The 15,676-nt window shown below is 32.1% G+C and overlaps 1 protein-coding gene across 1 annotated transcript; it reads right to left on the reverse strand.

Moving 5' to 3' along the window:
- Positions 1-14,042: 14,042 nt before the first annotated feature.
- Positions 14,043-14,994, reverse strand: LOC141701989 (uncharacterized). Its single transcript, XM_074505706.1, has 2 exons — positions 14,620-14,994; positions 14,043-14,543 (listed from the first exon to the last, which is right to left on the reverse strand). The coding sequence occupies exons 1-2, from the start codon at positions 14,992-14,994 to the stop codon at positions 14,043-14,045; spliced, it is 876 nt and encodes a 291-aa protein (XP_074361807.1).
- Positions 14,995-15,676: the final 682 nt, after the last annotated feature.

Raw genomic sequence — 15,676 nt, forward strand, 5'->3', positions numbered from 1 at the left:
CCGATAACAAATTTTGAAAATAAGATGGTTGTGTCCAAACTTGGAATGATGGAATAATGTGTGGACTTAGGAGCTCCGATGAAAAACTAGTAAAATTTTATTTTAGTTGTCCGTTATTTGATTATGTACGTGTATAGATATATCCAATGCAATTGTCGATTATTTGTGTGTGTGCATATTCATACGAACACACACAGACACACACTCATATATATATATATATATATAAATTTTCAAATTTTATTTTTTACTATTATTTGTGTATTTGTGCTTATGCATCTTGACTACTTAATTTTTGTATATGTTTGTATACCGTGTTTAGTATGGTTGTAACGATTTACTAGGTGTACCTAATCACCTTGTTTTAATCTTGACTAGTTCATTTTCTTTTAAGAAGCCTGAGACAAAACAACAAAAAACTATAGATGTCATTGAAGCTCCTGCAAATCAGAAATATCCAATTGTCAAATTTGTTTTGTTGAGGACATACAACGCGATTTGTACATTACACTATCTAACCCCCCGATATTTCCCAATCTTAAAACATTTTATTGAAAGGAGCCATAATAATTGATACCCTTATTGATTCTATTCCCCAAATTCATTTGGGCAGGAACACTCAAAACACAACTTTAACAACATAACTTTAGTCTTATTAATACATAAAAACATTTATCGCTTCTGAATTTAGAATTGAGAAAACTTGTCTATTTTAAAAATCTGCACATACGGACAGGTTAAAACATCTAGCTATTCTGAACATAGAATAGTGAAAGAAGTACTTGTATAATTATAAGTAATGAGTTTGATACGTAAAACATTTAACTATTTTGAAAGTAGAATTGACGAGGAATACATGCGTAAAGCTAAACATATTAACATGCAAAATATTTTTACTATTATGATATTATAATGAGGGTAAAACACTTGCCTTTGGTCCTTAAAAATTATGCGCACTCGCATTTAACACAACAATATCATTCTGACATCTCATGACATCATCATATTTTATTCCCTCAAGTCTCTTTAACTGCCGCTCATGTCGTTGCTACAAACCCATCATGCATTACCATTCAAATATTTTCTTTTGACTTCAACGTTTGGTCATGATAGTCTAGAACGATCCGCATCTATAATTATAAGATACATCTTTAATCATCTACACGATAATTACTCGACAAACTCCTTTTCTAACATTCTATCTTCTATCCATACGATAGTCCACACATAATTAAAATATTTAAGCATAAGAATCTTAAATCATGTAGGCACATAATTCAAATAACACATAAACACATAATTCAAGCAACATGTAATTCAATTTTTCAATCGATTCAGTTTGGTATGTTTAAAACTGAAATCAAGCCAAAATACGACTTTTGGTAAATACGCCACATAGAAATGTTTACAAAATAAGCGACCATTCGACACAACAGGATTTAGGTCTCGAAAGTATTTTTAATGGAAGCCGAATATTTTTCAGAGTCTAGATGCGTTCGTTTTGTACTAAACAGACAAACAGTCTATTTATTATGAATAACATAAGAATAATTCAAATAATAATACTATTAATTGATTATTTAATACCTTTATATATTTTTAAAAACTCAAAATATTTTCAAAATATTATTTGATTTAATTATAAATAATTCGTTTACCTATTTATTAATAAAATCAATTATTTAAAAATCCAATCAACCCATTTAGATTAATAAATAATTAACTAGAATAAATTAGAAATTATTTAATCAAATTAATAAAGCAAACAATTTTTGGAATTTAAAAACAATTCAGTTTAATTATTAATAAAATTAATTGAATAAAATATTAGATTTAAAAATGACTTTCTAGAATTTTTAATAAATCATAAACCATAACCAGTTTTTAGGAAAAAGTGTTTGTTTCTTATGGATCGAAACATTGTCAACTCCGAGTCACCGAGAACACAAGACCCGCAGGTAAAACAACAGATTCTGACGAAGGTCGATAGTCCGGCGAGGCCCCAATTGGGACGAAAATAACTCGAATTCTATGATTTTTCAGTTGGGTTTCATTCTAAACTGAAAAAACTCGTATTAATTCATAACATCACTAAACGATCAACCGATCATAATTTTCGATCAAAAATTTGAACATCACGTTCGATTTTCGGCCAAACTCGACGCGACGGAAAATCTGAACCAACCTTGACGAAAATGAAGGTTAATATGCAAGCACATGACATCTGGAAGGCAGTGGAGCTTGCAGATCCAAAGGTTGTAGCTGAGGAAAAGAAATATAGGTTGGCTTTGGCAGCCATCTATCAATCCATTCCGGAGGACATCTTACTGTCAGTGGCTATTAAGAATACGACGAAAGAAACATGGGATGCCATCAAAACGATGTGCCTAGGTTCCGATCGCGTAAGACAGGCCAAGGTGCAGACCTTCAAGTCAGAGTTTGAGGTGCTTAGCATGAAGGAGACAGAAAACTATCGGTGAGTTCTGTATGATGTTAAACGACCTGGTAACCAACATACGAGCGTTGGGTGAAATTGTTGAAAAAGGTTATGTGGTGAAGAAGCTGTTGAGGGCTGTACCTTCTAGGTTTCTATAAATAACCTCTGCAATGGAGCAATTTGGAAAGTTGAATGAGATGTCAATAGAGGAGGCTGTGGGATCATTAAAGGCGCATGAGGAAAAAACTCGTGGCCAAACAGAGAAGCTTGGAAATCAATTACTCTTGACTGAGGATGAGTGGGCAAAGTGAGAAACAAATGGAGGGCAACTATTGTTAACTAAGGAGGAATGGTTAAAGAGAAGAAGTACAGGAGGAACTGACAGTTCACAAAACCAGAAATTTCGAGGAGGGTCTCAGGGATTCATGGTGTGAGAGAAACAAGTAAGGTAAATTGTTTTAATTGTCACAACTATGGACATTTTGCTGCAATTGTCGTAAACCACGACGAGGTTGGGAGACATATCAAGAGGTGAACTTATCACAAATCCATGATAATGAACCTGCTTTGCTTATGGTGAAACAAGAAAAAGTGGAAGAGCGAACACTCTTGTTGAATGAGAAAGATGTTCGACCAAAGTTAAGCAAAGATTCTGAGATGCAAACTGAATCTAAATTGTTTTATTTGGATAACGGAGCTAGTAACCATATGACGGGGTTACGATCGAAATTCAAGGAGTTGGATGGTTCGTTGGTTCATATTAAAAGGAAAGGCTGCTCATGAAGGTTAGAAGATCTACAAATCGGCTTTACACGATTATAATGGAATCAAGCAAAGGTAGTTGCATGCTGTCAAAATTGAAAGATCCACAGTGGTTATGGCACTTACGTCTTGGCCATATGAATTTTCAGGCAATCAAACTAATGTCTAAAAATAACATGGCTTATGGGATACCTAAATTATTGAATCCAAAGGAGATGTGTACCGGCTGTTTGATGTCAAAGCAGGCAAGGGGATTGTTTCCGAGCAAGGAAAACTTTTCATGAAAAGAAACCATTGGAATTGATCCATGGAGATCTTTGTGGACCAATTACTCCAGCCACATTGGGAGGTAACAAATATTTTCTACTTCTTGTTAATGATTTTAGTAGAATGATGTGGACCTATATGCTAAGAAGCAAAGACAAAGTCTTAGAAGTGTTCAAAAAATTTAGAGTGATGATTGAGAAAGAAAAGGAAAACAAGATCAAGGTGCTAAGAACCGATAGAGGAGCGCAATTTTGCTCTAACCAATTCAAATAATTTTGTGAGGACATGGGCATTATACGATATTTTACTGCACCCTACACACCCCAACAAAACGGGGTTGTAGAGCGCAGAAATCGAACCGTTGTAGCTATAGCACGCAGTTTTTTAAAGGAGATGAGACTGCCTTTAACATTGTGGGGGGAAGCTGTAAGGAACACGATATATGTGCTGAACAAATTACCTACAAGAGCTCTGACAGGGAAAACTCCTCGCGAAGCATGGACAGGAGAGAAGCCTGATGTGTCATACATTCGAGTTTTTGGGTGTGTCGCTCATATGAAAGTACAAATTGGGCATACAACGAAATTAGAGGACCGAAGTAAAATGGTTATTTACCTTGGTAGAGAACCCAGGACTAAGGCTTCACGGTTGTATGATCCAATTAGTGGAAAAATACTAGTGAGACGTGATGTTGTGTTCGAAGAAAATAGAGTTTGGCAGTGGGAAAATAAAGGAAAAGAAGGTGAACAACTGGGTGGAATCTTTTCGGTGGCTGTTGAAAATGTAACAGGGGTTACCGAAGAATTAAGTGAAGTCTCAAGCTTCTCTGGTAATGGCACAGTAGGGAATGGTGCCAGCATCTCTAGTAACGAAACGGAGGGGAACGGTGAAAGTGGTGCAACAATGAGTAACAATCCATCAAGTATCAGTCCATTAAACTCAAATACTGATGAAATTAGTACACCATCAGGTGACAGCAATCAACCCATTAAATTTCATTTACTTGATGAGATTTATAATGAAACACATGAAATTGACCTCGAAGATGATCTATTGTTGCTGGGAATTGAAGAACCTACAGATTACAAACAAGCATCGAAAGATAAAGTATGGGAGTTGGCAATGAAGTACGAGATTGATGCTATTGAAAAAATAAGACGTGGGAGCTAGTGGAATTTTCACCAGGACAAAAGCCAATTAGTTTGAAGTGGGTGTATAAAATTAAGCGGAACACAAAGGGTGAAATCGTGAAGTACAAAGCGAGGGTGGTCGCAAAGGGGTATGCTCAACGGCAGGGAGTAGATTTTGACGAAGTTTTCGCACCAGTAACTAGGCTGGAAACAGTAAGGCTTCTACTAGCTTTAACATCAAAGAATGGTTGGGTAGTAGATCATTTAGATGTCAAGTCTGCTTTCCTCCATGGCGAATTGGAGGAGACGGTGTATGTGACACAACCAGAAGGGTTCATTAAAGAAGGAAAAGAGCAGATGGTGTATAGACCGGTGAAAGCTCTGTACGGCTTAAGACAAGCAGCGAGAGCATGGTACTCAAAACTCAGCAAGGTTCTCGAGAGAATGGGTTTTGTTAAATGCCCATAAGAGCACGCTGTTTATACAAAATGTGAAGGAGAGGAGGTGCTACTTATTGGTGTATACGTAGATGATATCATGGTCACGGGAACTAGCATCGAGATGTAAACAAGTTTAAACAGCAGATGGGTGAGATATTTGATATGAGTGATCTTGGAAGTCTATCTCATTACTTGGGCATAGAAGTAATTCAATAGGAGGGATTCACGAAGCTAAAGCAAATATCATATGCTCAGAGATTGCTCGAGAAATTTAGACAGAAGGATTGCAATTCTGCTAAATTTCCTATGGAACCAAAGGTATAGATTGATAATGATGAGAAGGGAAAGCCAGTTAATTCTACGAAATTGAAAATCATGGTAGGAGGTTTGAGGTATCTGGTTCATACTCGCCCCGATATAGCTTTTTCAGTAGGTGTTGTAAGTTGCTTTATGGAGAGGCCGACTATTCTTGATCTCAATGCAGCTAAATGCATCCTAAGATATATCACAGGTACACTGGAGTATGGTCTGATTTATGCAAAGGGGACAGGTAAGTACTTTTTTTCTGGATACTTAGACAGTGACATGGGTAACAATGTGGTGGATCGAAGGAGTACAGGTGGGATGGCTTTCTTTTTAAATAAAAGTCTGATTACATGGGTATCCCAGAAGCAAAGATGTGTTGCTTTGTCCTCCTGTGAAGCCGAATTCATGGCTGCTACTGCAGCAACATGTCAAGGAGTGTGGTTACGAAATCTATTAACACAAATAACTGACATGAAGCCTGGAGCTGTGGTGATCTACATTGACAACCGATCAGCAATAGACTTAGCTAAAAATCCTGTGTTTCACGGATGTAGTAAACACATTGATATACGATATCATTTTATTCGGGAATGCGTAGAGCGTGGTGAAATTATTGTGAAGCATGTTCAAAGTGAGGAGCAATGAGCATATGTGCTAACTAAACCTATGACAACGATAAAGTGCGAAAGGATGCGTGAATTACTTGGAATCAGAAACTTACAGAAATGAGTTTAGATTACGGGGAGATTTGTTCGAAATAATCTAAACTCTATATGGTTTATTTGTTTATTTACATTGGTGTCTGGCAAACGTATTTTTCTGTGTTTTGAATAATTCACAGTTTATTTAGCTATTTTGTAGGAGCAGTTGAGTAAGTGTAGGTGGTGGAGTACTGATAGGAGTTGTTCCTGTTTTATAGGAGTAGTAGTTCTTTTTTCATTATATATATGCATCGAGTCTGTAGTATTAACTTAACTTTTATTATTATCAAAGTTCAACAACAAGTTTATCTCTGCAAATACTCGTGTGTATTGTTCAGATATCTGGGTATAGTGTGTGCATAGTGTGTGTGTTTATACTGTTAATCTACATCTTCTTCCTATTTTTTCTAAATTATAGTTTACCTTATCCTAATGCCTTACTATTGCTTGTTCCACTATTTTGATAATTATTTTCTTCTATCTTTTTGATGTATTATTCAATCACCACGCTAATTATAGTGATCGCATAGATTGAATGGATTTTGGGGTATTAATTTCTTCTACTATTAGATGATTGCTCTAAAAGTTGAGACTTTTGGAGAAACACATTATTGTTTGTGTGGTGAACTTCTATTAGGAGTGTCCTGTTGAAACTTGGAAATCATTTTCATCAGTAATGGTTTATCCCTGTTTCTCCGGGTTGATCTCACATTATTGTAATCTCACCTGGTGCTTTCCAGTACAGTATTAAAAATTGCTCAATATCATTTATGCTAGTGTTACATTTGTACATTCTATTAGAAGTGATTTAACAATCCTTTTAAATAAAGGCACTTGTTTAGGTAAAGAAAATGGTAGAAGTTTAAATGCTATACAACTTAAGAAGAGGAAAATAAATATATTTTGTATAACTATTTTTTAATAAATTCATTTAATTAAAGATTTTATCAAAGCATTTAGATTAATAAATATATAATTAAACCAAATTATAAATAATTTAATCAAATTACAATTTGAAATTAATAAAGCAAAAAATTTCTGGAATTTAAAAACAATTCAGTTTAATTATTAAAAAATTAAACTATTAAATAAAATATTAGATTTAAAAACAAATTTCTTGAATTTTTAATAAATCAGAAATCAAAAACAATTTTTAGGAAATAGTCTTTGGTTCTTGTGGATCAAAACAAGGTCGACTCTAGGTTAGAAAATCGGAACAATTCTGGGTCACCAAGAACATTAGACACTCTGTAAAACTACAGATTTTGGCGAGGCTCGCGAGGCTCCCATTGTGATGAAAATAACTCAAGAACAATAGAAACTGATTTTAGGGGATTTTCTTATTTTTAAAACAATTTTTTTTCCTATTTTCCGAAAATATATATGAATTTTAATTAATTAAAATCTATTTATATTTACATAATAATAGTCCTAAAAATATTTGGGGTCTAACTATACCACTTAATAAAAATATTTAGCCCAAAATTAACTAGGGGGAATAATTATTTCTCAAATAATCATAAAAATTATGTCAAAGTTCCTCAAAAATTATGAACTTTCAAAATATGCAATAATATAAATTTGGAATTCCCATGATTTTATAAACATAAAACTACAAATTTTGTGGGATTTGACGTGTCGGTTCGGTTCCAGTCTGATAACTTTTAAGAACTCAAAATATTTTATGAATTTAAAATAAACTCCGAATTTTTTTTTAAAATATGCTAGTGCACGCAAAATGATGCAGATCCATGTTAACATAATTAATTTCCGATAGCAATTAAGCGCATTTTGACACGTAACAAATATCCGAAAAATAACAATATTTGAAAATATTAACATGTATCTAAATAATTGAAATAGTGACTAATCTGGGAACACATTATACCTACCATTTTTTAAATCATGAAAAATGTTTATTTTAGAATTTATATAATTGAATGACTCTTTGAGAAAAAAGAGAATTACACGAATTTTTTTTAGTAAGGTAAAAAGATAAAGATATATTCTCTGCTTTACATTTAAGTTTGTCCTGTAGAATAATTATCAACCAAATCTTTATATAAACAAAATAATTTAAAAATATTAACATGTATTTATTCTTCATAAATTTTATAATTTTTTCATGAAAAAGAAAACTATAAATGCATTTTATCATTCCAATCAATTTCAGAATATTTCTTGCAATGCACTTCAGTACATCAGAAATTTGCCAAAAGGAACATCGTTTGGAAGAAAACCCTACACAAAAGCCCTAAAAATTTTGGTAACATGTGGTAAATGTTTCACCACTGTTTAATAATGAAAACCTGTATTTTTCAAGCATATAAATCAAGTTGTTCAAGTCTATTATCTTAATAATTTTTTATATGAAATAAATTGAAATATCAGTCTCATGTTTAAAGTACATAGTTACTCGTAATAAATCAACCCATATATATAAAATGAGATATGATAAGTAATATTTATAACCAGAATAATATATAGAAAATTTTGATTAATATTATAAATTAGTATAATACTGCACAATACTAGGACTCTTTTTCCTACTATGAATTCTAATTTAAAGATACACACTAACCGTTAACAAACATAAGGAAGATGTCCACAACATATTTTAAAATCATAATCTAGACCCGTGACGAGCAACTAGAGTCTATGTATAGTAGCTATCAATATAAGTTGGAAATAGTCGGGTATTTTAAGTAATTTATTGAATTTATTGTTTAATAGAAAAAAGTTATAATATATATTGTTAGTTTACACTCTCTGTTTTTCATTATATTATTTTCCAAACTTATTCTAAATTCTCATTTATTTAGTTTACATAGAGTAGCTATGGATGTTTGTTCCATCCTTCATAGAGTTTCTAATCCTAATTTATATAATACAAATAGGTTAAGACATCTTTGTTTTGTGTTAATTACAATTTGAAGAATTAAGAAGAAAAAACAAACATGAACATTAATTCTTATATTCATCCTTTCTTGTACAAGTAATTTTACTAATTCTGCACAAATATCACAATAATATAATAGTCATGATAAAAATATTTATTTTACCTATTACTGGGCCACCTACCCTAACTCACCCATAAAAGTGATAATCTATAAAGATATTTTATTCAAAATAATAAATAATAAAGATGCTCTCGATATTAAATTTTGAAAATAATATGGTTGTGTCCGAACTTGGAATGATGGAATAAATTGTGGACTTAGGAGCTCCCATGAAAACTAATAAAATTTTAAGATAGTTGTCGGTTATTTGAGTGTGTGCGTGTATAGATATATCCAATACAATTGTAGATTATTTGTGTGTGCATATTCATTAGAACACACCCACATACATATATCTATATATATATTAAATTTTATTTTTTACTATTATTTGTGTATTTGTGCATCTTGATCTTGACTACTTAATTTTTGTACATGTTTGTATTTGGTGTTTATATTGGTTGTAATGATTTACTAAGTGTACTTGATCACCTTGTTTTAACGTTGACCAATTCATTTTCGTTCAAAAGGCATGCGACAAAACAACAAAAATACTACATTTGTCATTAAAGCTCTTGCAAATCAGAAATATCCAATTGTCAAATTTACTGAGGACACACAACGAGATTTGTACATTACACTATCTAACCTCCTGATATTTCCCAATAAATTTGTAGATGAATTTTCTTTGTATAAATTGAATTTTTCCAAAAAGTTTGAGTGTAAGTTGGTTCAAATTGGATGAAGTGATATAGTGAAGACCAATGAACCTACATGTTACAGCCTTAAAATGAGTTTTAAAGTTTATTAACGGTTAATAATGAAACCATTTTTTCATTACGGATCGGAAATGTCCAATATGATGTATAAAATATCTGCTTTAGCCAATATATTCAACTTTTGACCGAAAATTACGCGACTGTCTCTATGGAAGGATTCTAGAGTTGTGATACTTTGAGGAAGTCAACAAGTACTATACAATTCAATATTTCAGTTGTTGGTTATTTGTGTGTATACTGTAGATTTTCATCTAGTAAATGGTACAAATTCCTAAATATTCGAATTTTATTAGAATTATATGTGTTCATACGTCTTGACCTTGACGGCCTATTTTTTGCGGTATTCATATGACACAAGATAAAATATGAGTTGGTAAATTTTCATTGGCTTCTACTTATTAATTACAATGAACCCCCTGCATATACAAAAAAAAAACTCCACAATAATGTGGGCATACATTACACATACCCTATTTATGCCCTTGTTCGAATTATATGTTCAATTTTTTAGTAATGATTCAGTAATTGTTGAATTTATGAGAATTTGATTATATGATATGGATTGGGGTGTAATACAGAGATGAGAAATACTGAAAAGGTGTACATATTTACTTAAGACTACTCTATCATAGACACATGAAAAAAGGTACACATATACCTATGCCTATCCCATTGTAAACACAAGAAATAAAAAAGGATGATAATACCAATCAAACCAAACATAAGAATTTTACTTGACAATCCAATACCATCACATCAGAGAAACATAAAGCGTGTGAGAGAGTCTCTATTAAACAAAGTTAAACCAACATAAAAACCCCAACCAAAATCAATTTTTTTAATGTTTAGGAACGAGGAACAAATTGAAAATCACAATCGTGATTTAAACTATATGACATGGATTGGGTTAATAAATGATGATTTATGTAATTTTAATTAGGTCATATAACAAGACATTGGTGCATTGATTTTATGATAATAGTTAAAATATAGAACAAAAGATCTATAGTTTGAGATGCTATATTATGGTAATTTTTTAGCTAACTAAGTTAACGACCAAAACACAACAGATGCACACAACAAATATACAATCGTAGCTTCTGTATGAAGATCATTACTAACATCACAATTGTAAGAATTAGGACGTGGAGAGGAATTTAGGAGAACAAGAAATTAACAACCAGTAAGTGTATCAGATATTTTAATAAGTAAGACAAATTGATAACAGTTGAAGTCATGATGGAAGATGAGATTGTTGCAAATACCAAACCGAATTCACTTCAATTTTTCTTGGATTTCTCTGGGGTTGTGTTCAATATGTTTGGTCGGTTTCCTTTTCAGTCTGGGTTTCATTGGGACCTGACTACTGGTTTGTCTTATGTAATCTGTTCCTTATTATTGAATTAAAAATTTTAGACACAAGAATTGTGTTGGCTGGTTTTTCATGTAAAGAGGATGATAATTTTGGGTATAAGTTGTCTTCGTAAAAGATATCATTAAAAAGTGGCAATAATTATAGTAGTAGCTCGTCATACAATTGTTGAATTGAAATATATCTTACCGTTTCCGTTGAGTAAATTTCAAATTTATAATTTTGGTACAATATAGTAAGATAAGTCATTTGACAACTATACTGCACAATTGTTATTTTTAAATGAACAAGGTTCCTTTGTTCGCCACCAATTACTGTGAAAAGAATTGGATTTACTGCTTGCCTGCACCAAAAATTACTAAATGAACATACTAGTGAAGCATTGGACGATAGATTGGTCCAAGTGCCGAAAGGATACTGATGGGGAGATTTTAATCAAATCCAAGAAATAGGTTTCTAGGTGTCTTGGATTGAGAAGGATCTATGGATGCCTTTGGTATTTGCAATTGGCAGAGGAAGCCTTTGAACATTTTTAACCAAAATAATGTAATGGAATGTACAAAGAGATCCATAGCCATCAGACGTATACTATGCGGGCAATTATTGTGCACAACTAATATTTCGAATAATGTAGATTTTATGGAAAATTTAAGGCTCTAAGTGAATAAAATCATTGGCCAATGTACAATTTCAAATTGTATGATCAAATCTATGTTAGCTAAGTTTTTAGTATTTTTATGTATCATTGTATACGATCAAATATATTTATTTAAAGGTAAGTACGATATGAATAAAATGAGCTAAGGTGTCTTCTCGAAACTATCACGCATACTATTTTATATATTATGCATTAAGCAACATACACTATTTTATGCATCATGCACTAATACTGGATATGGAAACTGCCTTTCATGCTATTTGTAAATTTTTGACTTTTAGGATATGGGTTGGGCTATAAGTCATTTAGTTTTTGATCTTAGGGGTCATTTGTTAAATCTGAATGACATTTTCTGAATGACAGAAATTTCTGGATGATCTGGACGAAGAGATAATAAGAAAATCTGATCTTAATCTGAACGGATGATGCTGTTTGTTAAAAAAATTTCTAAATTATCTGGATGATAATAATTTTCTATATTAACTTGCTATTTGTATAATTTTGTTTAACAATTATTTTAGCAAGATATTTTTGATAATAATAATAGAAGAGAATGTTTATGTCATTAATAAATTTTATTACAAAACACAATCAATAGAGAATTATAAAATTATTAAGAATACTTTCACAAATTCAAAGCAATATGATCTCGAAGATCATTCATGTATTGAGTGGCTTGAGATTCCCATTGTGTTTCATTTATTGGTGCCTCCAAATCTTCGTCATTTTTTTTCCATCACTGGTTTGATCGTAATAATCAAACAATTCATCTGCTAATTTCTTTTTTCTTATGAAATTATGAACAACAATATAAGAAATCACAATATCTCATTACGTAGAAAATGAATAAGGAGCCATCTGTTTCAAGATTGGAAATCTTTCTTTTAGCACACCATAAGCACGCTCGATAACATTTCTTAATTTTGCGTGGACATGATTAAATTTTTCCTCCTTAGTTAAGGCACGGTGACGATCAAAATCTGCTAACCAATATCTTGTGTTACGGTACGGGGTTAAATAACCACGGGTGTTCGTATATGCTGCATCACAAAGATAATATATATCTACAATACAAAATTAGAAAAATTATTCTTTACTTTACCCTATTAAAGTATTCTCGTTTAAAAATAGTAAGAGATACATACTTGGTGGAGGAACCGGAAATCCGGAATCAGGATCGAGGGCGACCTCTGTCAATATTCTTGAATCATGTGCTACTCCCTCCCATCCAGCCCAGACAAATGTAAATATCAATTTAAAATTACATATACCTAAAACATTTTGGTAACACTCGCCTCTTCCTCGTCTTCTATATCGAGCTTGTTGGCCAACTGGAATAACAACATGAACAAGTGTACCATCAAGTGCACCAATTGCTCCCTGTAGCCCAATAATAAAAAATGTGAAAACATATTAAAGAATGTTAGTATTACATCGACATGTTAATTAATAAGAAATTATACTGCAAAAAAATTTCATTACTTACAGGAAATATTTTTAGCAGCTCTTTGTGTCTCCTTGAAATATTTGAGTTTTGAATGGATGTTGTAGGAACTATCATTTCTTTTGCAAACTCTATCATCCCATCCAAGACCTCATGAAAATATTTGTATATTGTTTGTGTAGAATGCTGAAACCTACGTTTCACCTTTATAAAACGATCATTATGGCTTATAACATGTAAAAATATAGCCATTTTTTCTTCAACTGTTGAATATCGACTATCTTCCAGCCAACCACGTTGTTTAAAGTGTTTATAAAGTTGAATATATGCAACACGAGAAAGACGCATCATTTCTTGACATTGAGTGTTAGAACCTTCCAACAACTCTAATGTATAAGCAAATCCGGGCAATGCTGAATTATTATCTCTTATTCTTGGCATATTTTTTGGACGAAGTTTTCTTAGATAACAATACATAATCATCAAGCATAGTAACTGATCCTGAATTTCCATTATCACCCTGTAAAGTACTTTCAAATTATAAACAGATAGAAATAAACTAATAAAAAATCATAACAACTAAAAAAGCGTTAGTAAAACCATTAAATATGCATTATAATTGAAAAGTACAAAATTTGAAACCAAACCAATTTCTAAGTTCAACAAAGCTGAAGAAAGATCAAGTCCTAAGCCAAATCAAATACGAAACTTTAAAAAAGTAGGAAATGAATAGAACTAGATGAAAAACTAAATATCAAATCCTAATTTAGTTGAAACCATTTTAACCCAATGCTCATTCTCCTCTGCATCAAGAAGCATCCATTGTTCTCTATACTTTGCACTCTCACAAAAAATCCCAAGAGCCTTTCGATGCAAGGGATTTGTTGCTCCCCAGCCAAGACTATTCAATTTCTCTTTACGTTCTTTAAGTGATGGTCCACTATTGGTCTGAACCATCAATTTTAGTGCATTGGTCATCTCATCTTCAAACTTTGTAGTTTTTGCAAGTTTTGGTGATATTTTAGCTTTTTTCTTTAGATTTTCGTGGATAATTGGATTCAGAGTATTTGACTGACTTTCTTCGATTATTGGAATCTCTATGTCATCATTTAGATCAATAGTCATGTTCTTCTTAGAGCTAGGCCCCCATCCACTAACTCCCGTGGCAGCAGTTCCATCATAAAGTTGAGTGCAAAGTTCAGGATAGCTCAAATATGTGGTTTTTAATGTGTCCACGATCTTATTTCCCTGTGGACAACAAAATAGGGTAAATTTCATTTATGATGTGGTTTTTAATTTGATTGAATATGAATTAAAAAGTCACCTTTTTAAGTTGATCCCATTCTTCTTCTGAGAAGTTGAATGTATTAGTTGTCGGATCATAATGATTCCCAGTTTTGGATTTGAGTCGACACCAAGCAACATATCGGGATCTTAGGTAATCATATCGGTTTCTCATCTGTCTAGCGTCAACCTCAAAGTTGTGGGTTTTCTTATGAATTTTTCCCGCTTTTATCCATGAATGCGGCTTAAGGTTACTACCTAGCCTGCCACTAGCTATAACTTCCTCAATGCATGCTTCCAGAAATGTTTTAGTTATAAGTTCACACCTCCACAATACTTTTTTCTTTTTTTGAGTTTCGCTACCTTGACTTTGACTCTCACTAACTTGAGTTTGGGTTTCACTAGCTTTGTCCATACCTACAAACCATATTGAGTTGAAAATTAAATAATATAATAATATATGATTCATAAAGTTATAAGTTTCTCTTTGCAGGGGTAAATGACTATAGGTGATTAAACTACTAAACTATTATCATTGTTCATGCCTGGACAAATGTGTGTTCAAACATAATCACTTTGCACTATAAATGTACTAGAAACTTTAAGTCTGTAGTATCTATCTCTGTCCTTAAAATTATTAAATACACCTTTAACACACACACAAAAAGAAAAGAAGTAATCAGGCAATGGAAACACGGAAACTTAACACTGTAATGATGAACCACTTCCTTGTTTTCTATATAGCACGAGAATTTAGCAATTGATGACCATAAACATATAACACATGCATGAAAACAGTCCCAAATAAAAGCATTTCATTGCAACTAAATGTTAAGGAAAAAATCCAGAAAGCTAGAACAACATATCAACAAGCAAAGCCGACCATTACAATTTTAAAAATTGCTACTATTTTAAAAAAAACACATGGAAAAATAATAATTATAAATTAAATGTGTTAGCTGTATATGTGGATTATAGTTTACTACAGGGTATTTATTTGTTTTTTTTTGAATCAAGGATCAAGAAAAAGGAAATAATGGCTAAGTTTATGCATTATAATTACAATATGATAATGGCTAAGTTTTATAATTACAGTA

This window comes from Apium graveolens, unplaced genomic scaffold, assembly GCF_009905375.1.
Source record: "Apium graveolens cultivar Ventura unplaced genomic scaffold, ASM990537v1 ctg45, whole genome shotgun sequence".
Classification (NCBI taxonomy): Eukaryota; Viridiplantae; Streptophyta; class Magnoliopsida; order Apiales; family Apiaceae; genus Apium; species Apium graveolens.

Bases quoted from the DNA above. Each gene is read 5' to 3' on its own strand.
- LOC141701989 (XM_074505706.1), bottom strand. From the start codon at position 14,994: ATGGACAAAGCTAGTGAAACCCAAACTCAAGTTAGTGAGAGTCAAAGT. The intron at 14,544-14,619 runs GTGACTTTTTAA...TGTTGTCCACAG, and splicing joins AATGGGATCAACTTAAAAAG to GGAAATAAGATCGTGGACAC.